Here is an 8,355-nt window from a genome sequence, read left to right as displayed (position 1 = left end):
CCCACATTGTGGCTATCGAGTACCCCATTATATTTAGCTCTCAGCAGAACTAATGATATTTATAAACCGTTTTCTGGGGTGTACCAAAAACATTTGAATAGGTTTCAAAGAGCTAGAACTGGTCCTTGACTTTCTGTGGATTTCATTACCCTCTCAGCATGCTAGCAGAGAGCTGGGTGAGCCCATTCTTGCGGTCATACTGCTTGTTTAGTGCTGTATTTTTTTTTTTTTAATGTTTCTGCTCAGAGAACTTGCTTAATCTTCCATATATTCTGCTCAGGGCACTTGCAATTATTAGGTCTTGTTTTTCTTTTTCTTTTTCTTTTCTTTTTTTTTTTTTTTGTAACCTTTGATGGTAAGAGGAATACGGGGCTGCCATATAGAGACTCTGTCCTCATCAGTACCACTATTTACAGAAACTCACGTGGACGCAGAAACACACACACACCACCTTTCGGCTTAACTTCCAGTATCGAACTCACTGGATCCTCAACACCAACACTAAAATGGGAAAATATACATGGTTTGGAGCAATAGGAACATCCCCATAATTTTTGTGCTTCTATTTCAGGTATAGGAATTACAAAATCATTGGTTCTTTCTAAACGTCGTCCCATTTCATTCTCTTGATTTTTTAGCGTGTGCAATACTTCCCGTGCCATAGGCCCGACCAGCGTGCTCTAAGTGAAAGCTCATTCCCCCGTTGGGCCCATCTTCCCTGTTCTGGCCAGAGAAGGGCTGGCGGGGAGGAGCCAGGAAGGGGAGAGCCTCCCGCAGCGAGCTCCCCACCTCGGATGCTGGGGCGGGAAGCTTTCAGGAGCCCCGTGTGTCTGTCACCATGTTGCAGAAAGAGCCAGTGAAGGAGAGCTAGGGGACGAGCTGCAGTCCCCCTGTCACCACGAGGAATGGTGAATGTCGAGTGTGGAGAGGGAGGAGGCAGGTTCATTTCTAAGGTGCACCCTGGAGCAAATAGAACCAGGATCGACCCATTCAACCTCCAGGGTGCTTTCCAGAGTGGACAGGTCCCTCCTCCTCCGGTCTGTGTCCTTGAGACTTTGAGCCGTGCCTCTGAGTGTGACCTGATGTGTGTGTGTGTGTGTGTGTGTGTGTGCACGCTCTGAGCGTGCGGCCAGTGGCGCGGAGGGGCCACCTGCAAACAATGGTCACCGCTCTTCTGTGGCAGCTTTCTCTTCAAATAGGAAGAACATCCAAAGGACAGGGAACCTCGTCTTGCTGGCAGACATTGGCAAGCCTTTGTCACTGCTCCTGCGTGGCAAACCCAACAATGACAGGCGTAGAAATTCTTCGGTGCCGTGCAGCTTACGAGGATCAGCCATGCGCCTGTGTACGATGTCCACTTTGCAATATCTAGCCATCTTTAGTTCTTCTTTCTTTCCTGTTTTCCATTTCTAAACTACTAACAGCAGGTCTTTTGCGTTTACAATGGAACACAATCACCAAGAAAATCAGTCAGGGCGAAAACAAAAAAAAACAAAAACCAACAAACAAGAACCTCTCTTTATAGGGATTTCTAAATACATAAAATGACTGTTGTTTAGAATGTTTCACTTCAGAACGATTTCAAGTTTGTTGGGGCCACACTGGGGAGGGGGGCGGGGGATACAGAGATGGACGCCACTTACCTCAAACCCTGTAAAGTGGAAATCCAAATTGCATTTTCGTTCGGACTTTCAGGATAATTTTCTATGTCGGTCAATTTTTTGGTTCTCCCCCACTCAACCCATTTGTTTGGTATGGGAGGATTTGATTTTTTTTTCTTTTCTTTTTTTTTTCGTGGCTGTTGATCCCATGGCCAACTCTGAATGGTGACCCTCTGTGTTTTCTGTTAGGTGAGTGTGTTGGGCTTTTTCCCCCACCAGGAAGTGGCAGCATCCCTCTTTCTCCCCTACAAGGAACTCTGCGAAACCTTTCTCACCTCTTACTCAGGGACGGGGCTGGTGTGTGTGTGGTACGCTGGTGTGTCCAGAAGCAGCACTTGGCCTGCTCTGGAGTAGGGTTGTACAACTCCGAGGAATGTTTGGATTTCCTGCATCGTGTGGATTACTCCTTAGATACTGCATACATTGCAATATAATGCTGCATGTTCAAGGTGAACAGTAGCTCCTAGTAATCATAAAATTCACTCTTTGCACATAGTTTGATCTTTACTGAAATGTGTTGCCAAAATTTATTTTTGTTGTTGTCGCTTTGGGATTTTTGTTTGTTTTTTAAGGAAACAATTGATAATACCCTCTAACATCTGTGACTACTAAGGAAACCTATTACTTTCATAGAGAAAAAAAATCTCAAAATGCTTTTGAAGACACTAAGGCCATGCTATTTCAGATGTGGGAGAAGCAGGAGAGCTCTTGGGACGGGAGGCCAGGCTTTGTGAGCTCTGCTGGTTGTCATGGCTACTGTCTCCTGAACCGCAAGCAGCTCAACAAACTGGTCTGTTCTCTCCCAGAAGGCTTTGCACTTCTGTTTCCTAGTCACCCACGGTGATTCCAGGTGAAAGACGGGGCGGCAGTCTCAGCGGCCCAATCCAGCACCTTCGGTGGGAATCTAAAAGGAAAGGAAGTTATGCTTTTTATTTTTTAAAGTGGACTGGAAGTCTTTGCTTCCACCTTTGTGTTTTTAACCCAGAATTTCTGAAATAGAGAATTTAGGAACACATCAAGTAATAAATATACAGAAAATATACTTTTTTATAAAGCACATATGTGCGTATGCTATTGTGTTGGGTTGGTTTCCTCTTTTTTCCACGGACAGTGTTGTGTTTCTGTTGATAGGGAAACTCCAAAGAATTTGCACACCTCCACTCCGGAGCTGAGATTTCTTTTACATAGATGACCTCGCTTCAAATATGTTACCTTACAGGATAGGATCTTTTCTTGTAGCACTATACCTTGTGGGAACTTTCTTTCTCTCTCTCTCTCTTTTTTTAATGTACACCTAATTTGAGAAGCTGAAGAAGAAAAAATTTTGAAGCACTCACTTTGAGGAGTACAGGTAATGTTCTCAAAAATTGCACAAAAGAAAAATGAATGTCGAAATGATTCATTCAGTGTTCGAAAGACATGGATCTGTTGAAACAATGAGTTTCATACCTTGTTTGTAAAAAAAAAAAAAAAGCATAAAGGTTGAAAGTTACATGTTTTGGGTTTTTTATTTTGTATATAGAAAATCGTCATGTCTCAAATAATCAGATTTGTGTGGTTATGGCCTGGAAGAATAACTACGTAAAAGGCTCTTAAACTATACCTATGCTTCGTTTATGTTTTTGTTACATAAAGCCCTCTTCCGAGGGAGGGCAACTCTGTATTCTGAAATTTGAGAATACTGTTCATTCCTGTGCTGAAAGTACTTCTCTGAGCTCCTTTCTTGGTTTAAACTCTCAAGCCCTTGCAACTCCTTTTTTCTCCAGAGATCACGTTTGACATCCTCAGCACTTCCTGTTCCAGTAAACCCAAAGAATATAATCCTGAACAAGAAGTGTTTGTAACAAGGGATCCTAGCTACCAGGAAAACAGAACTCATTATGAGGACAAAAAAAAAAAAAAAAAAGGCGCAGCCTTCTTTCCCCCCCACACACACCTCATTTAAATGGGGGGATCAAACATGAATTTCAATTTCAATGCCTCGTTTTAGTTTAGTTTTTGGGGGGGTTTCCTTTAATCTTGAGGCCAAAATCAATGTGGAGCAACTTCTCAGCAGAGTCCTATTTTGTCCCCAAATCAAGGCAGCCGGCGGAAACTGGACAGCCGCGGGGGTGTTGAATGCACCCACAAACAATTCTTAAATTCAGAATCTCAGCCCCTCCCTTACCTTTAAAATGCAAGGCTTCTGGTAGCTGACATTCACCTGTACGATGGCGGGAGGGGACAGTGGCTTCAGCTTTTCATGTCCTTCATGACTTGCATCCAAATGGTTCAGCTGTATTAAAATTAAGTGCATTTGGCCAATAGGTAGTAGCTATACGGTAACGGTCTTTAAGAATTTCCGTAACTTTTCCTATCTGAAAGGACTCAAGTCTTCCACTGCAGATAATTGGAGACTTCACCCAAGGTTTCTTCCCCTTTAGTTTGTGTGTTCGTTTGCTGTCTGGATGGCCAATGAGCCTGTCTCCTTTTCCATGGCCAGTCTGAAGGCCTGCGTTGGAAGCGCTGTTTACAGTAATCCCTGCCGGGATAGCATCCTGTCCTCCGGAATATCAAGTCTGAGATGACGGACACTGGCTGAGAACTGGGTCTTTACAGAGCAGTTACCAAGAAGTCGGGGGTGTAGGTTTCCTCGGGTTCTTACCCAAACCACTGAATCTTAAGGTATCCTCTGGTCCAGGAGTGGGGTAAATTATCTAGTCAGTGAACCTTGAACTTGACACCCGTACATTCGGTTCTGTGAATACTGCCCTTTGGGCCTTTTCAGGTGGTTTCTTCCTCCTGGGTCTTCCTTCACCTGTAAATCCATTTAGGGTCAAATGAATGGAGGTTTCAGGAGAGCCCTGCCCAGTATTTGTGGGGGCCTTTTGTTAAGACAGTCCTAACTTCTGGCCCCAGGGCCATCTCTGAGATTCGTACCCTCGTCTGTGTTACAATCAGATCATTACCCACCAAACTTCCAATTGTATGCCTCCCACCGGCCAAGGGAAAAGAGACACCAGAACTTTGAGGGCACTATCAGACTGATACGGCCAGTACAGAACTAGGGAAGGAAGGAATGTTTTGCACCTTATTGAAAAGAAAATTTTAAGTGCATACATAGTTAAGAGCTTTTATCGTGACAGGAGAACTTTTTTCCATATGCGTGCATACTCTGTAATTCCAGTGTAAAATATTGTACTTGCACTAGCTTTTTTAAAACAAATATTAAAAAAAATGGAAGAATTCATATTCTATTTTCTAATCGTGGTGTGTCTATTTGTAGGATACACTCGAGTCTGTTTATTGAATTTTATGGTCCCTTTCTTTGATGGTGCTTGCAGGTTTTCTAGGTAGAAATTATTTCATTATTATAATAAAACAATGTTTGATTCAAAATTTGAACAAAATTGTTTTAAATAAATTGTCTGTATACCAGTACAAGTTTATTGTTTCAGTATACTCGTACTAATAAAATAACAGTGCCAATTGCAAACGTGTGTCCTGTGTCAGGTCCTTGAAGAAAAGAGGAGACAGGAAAAGATGGTGATCCCACACTTAGCCCCGCGGTGAGCACCGGGTTGGTGTGATGAGGGACATACTTTTCCTACTGCTTTTTTTTGGGAGGGGGGGCGGGGGGAGGCAAGACGGCTTGGTTATGCCTTGGTTATGCCCGAGACGAGGTCTGAGATAAAAGGCGCATTTCAACAGCCCATGTTTTGACTTATTCAGTTCACGTTTTATTTCTCCTATCTGAACAATGCTGTTGACAAGAGAGATTTGTTTCTAAACAGCATTTGGCAGCTTCACGGGACTCCTGTAGCATCATCGATACATTCTGGAACAGTGTTGCTGTGCAGTGGTTCCTGGTCTGACCATGGAAAGTGCCAGAAACTCGACAAGCGCGCCCCCTCCGCCCCCCGCATGCACGCGGAGGAGCCCGTTTGTCTCAAGGGCGCTGCATTGCAAGCACCGTGCCCACTCCTGGCCGTTGCCCCAGGACGTAATCCCCCAGGACCCATGCACGGGAGCCCCTCGGCCCCACCCGGACGTGTGCCTATAGAATCCTTCCAGCCTTAAGATTCTGCATGGCAGCAGCCCAAGGTGAAGGGCAGCTCATTCCCAGACCTCCCTCCCCACCCCCTCCCCGCCCTGGACTCCTAAGCAGGAAGGCTAGCAGGTTGCCGCAGATACTCAGGCATCCTGCTTGATACCAGGGCTGCGGGCGCCCCAGGTCCGGGCTTCCCGGGGCCTGTGGCTATGGGACGCAAAGCATAATGGAGGCTTCGGGGTGCGGTTTGCAAAATCTCTGCTTCTAAGTGATTCACTTCCTTAAAAACTAGGTGAGCAAAGGACAGGCCTCAGGCTCATGGAAACGAAGCGTGCAAAAGCTCTACATGAGAGGGATAAAGCAGGAACAGGTCTCTGCAAAGAGCACAGCCTCTAGTGGGCTCCTGGGGGGGGTCCCCCTCCGGGACCACTCTGGGTGTGGCATGGGAGCTGGCTGTGCCCCCCTCAGGCAGGGCTATGCCCTCGGAATTCCCTTACTATTGCTGATGCATTTGGAATGGGTTTAAGACCTTTCCTTTCCTTCTCTCCCTTATTTTGCAACAGAGAATCTCTTAAAACGAACACACTGAAGGGCCTGAGTAGAAAAAGTCTTCCCCAGGAGTAGCAGTGTGGGCCTCAAACCTCAGACAAGCGAACAGGAGAGGTGGGGTGCCTCCCGGCAAACCCCACGTCTCGCTCTGTATGTTAAACACCCTCCAGCCCGTTCATGTTTCCACGAGTACAAGAACTATTCTAGGTGGATTGAGGGGGGACAGTAGGACAACTGAGTTCAAGTTGCTGGGCCTTTAAATGGATTCTTATGAAACTACAAACGGACCTATAATTTCCTGGAGCACTATGGTCTGGATGGATCCTCCTTCTAGTGGCAGTTCCCAAGGGACCTCAAGCCGTTAATTTGTCCCTAAACGGTAGCACCGTGCGACCCTTCTCTACTCCAGGGTAGTCGCTTGCTTTTTCAAGGAAAATGGACTTGTGTGTCTGGTTCGTTAAGCCTCGTTCAAAAGAAAATAAACATCCTGGTCTGCGTATCTATTCCAGTCCTATTACTCAAGGAATGCTCCAGAAGCAGTGACCAGTCATCGTTAATCCATATTCACCATTTAAACCAGTGTGGTGGCGGCCGGCTGTAGGATTCCTCCAAGGCCATGGGTCCATTCTCCAAGGAAATACCACTGTTACCAGTCGGTGAATACCATGGGGTCCTTCCTCGAAAGTATGAACGGCCTTGACAAGGGCATAGTTCTAACTCGTATTTTAAACCAATGACTTGCAGAAAGCCGCTGGGCAAGGTCTGGGCTGTGTTTCAGTAAGGTTTCCACCTGCCAAGTTTTGGGTGGTTAACCTTCCAATAAAACATCCCGTGAACTTCAAAATAATGTCTATTCTCTTTAAGAGAGGGGCCAGCCTGACAGGTTGGGACTGAGGAGGGAAGAGAGGAAGGAAAACAAAACTCAATGAAAAACCAGGAGAGGGACAGCGTCCCCAAAGCAACACTGACCCCATAGTGCCAGACACCCGTTCCCAGAAGACATGTGTAATGTAGGTGGTGAAAACACGTCGCCACGCCTCGTATCCGCAGACCACTTCTTCAAGTCCATGGGTCTAGTCAGGCGCTTTCGTCCTTTGCTGGCGACCAGAAGCGGAGGAGGGGAGCCCAGTGACTCTGACCCCCATCCCCTGCCTCCATCCTCCCCTGCTCGCTCCTCCCGCCGTGCCTCGACCACTACCAACCAAGCGTGGGAAGAAGGTAGAAAACCCCCAAGCTCCCCTGACAACTTATTTCTGCAAATGCAAACTCCAGCACTCCACCAAGTCTTAAGAGAATCGCATTATATTAAAGTGAAACCATTTTTCTTTAAAAAAGAAAAAAATGAAAAAAAAGGGGAGTTAGTTTTAACAATGAGGTTATGAGTTCCAGGCAGCTGGGCTCTGACCACTGACCCGGTCAGTGCCCTGCTTCCAGCCCCCCCACCCCCGAAGGCACCAGGGGGGAGCCCCAAAGCCTCCGGGGAGTAGTCCACCATTCAGGAGCGGCCAGAAACTCTGATGTAACACGAGGGCGGTGGGAAAGCAGGTGTGCGTGGAAGCTTCCACGAGCCGGACGTCACCTCATCCTCAAGGTTAGCTGAACACCGGGTTGTGCTGTTGCGTCACCCGGATGAACGTCGCCCTCCTGCTGAGCTCTTTGAGTTTGGCGGCCCCCACGTAAGTGCAGGTAGACCTCAGTCCCCCAAGAATATCCAGAATTGTGTTTTCGACATCCCCCTTGTAAGGCACTTCCACAGTCTTGCCCTCAGAGGCTCTGCAAGAAAAAGGAAGCTTGTCTTTTAATCTTTTTTTTTTTTTTTCCCTTTAAGAACCCAGCCGGCGGGGCGCCTGGGTGACTCAGACGGCTGAGCGTCTGCCTTTGGCTCGGGTCATGATCTCCAGGTCCTGGGATCGAGCCCCACGTCGGGCTCCCTGCTCAGCTTCTCCCTCTTCCTCTGCCTCTCCCCACTCTCTCTGTATCTCTCTGTCTCAAATGAATAAAAATTCTTAAAAAAAAAAAAAAAGAACCCAGCCGGAATTATTCCCAGCTTTAGCCCTTTCAACAGCCAACAGCCCCCCCAAGGCACTCAGGTAGCTAAATGCCATCGTCTGACCC

General features: G+C 46.7%; 1 protein-coding gene across 1 annotated transcript in view; it reads right to left on the bottom strand.

The window, feature by feature from the left end:
* Window positions 1-5,925: 5,925 nt before the first annotated feature.
* GMPR (guanosine monophosphate reductase) overlaps window positions 5,926-8,355 on the bottom strand; it is a 44,492-nt gene continuing 42,062 nt past the window's right edge. Inside the window, exon 9 of the mRNA XM_032424932.1 lies at window positions 5,926-8,013. Coding sequence (XP_032280823.1) covers window positions 7,833-8,013 — 181 coding nt within the window. The 3' untranslated portion in view covers window positions 5,926-7,832. The remainder of the gene's footprint in view (window positions 8,014-8,355) is intronic.

Source organism: Phoca vitulina, unplaced genomic scaffold, assembly GCF_004348235.1.
Source record: "Phoca vitulina isolate PV1807 unplaced genomic scaffold, GSC_HSeal_1.0 scaffold31, whole genome shotgun sequence".
In the NCBI taxonomy this organism is placed as follows: Eukaryota; Metazoa; Chordata; class Mammalia; order Carnivora; family Phocidae; genus Phoca; species Phoca vitulina.
The sequence above is the reverse complement of the archived record's forward strand: the minus strand, read 5'-3'. Positions and strand labels throughout refer to the sequence as shown.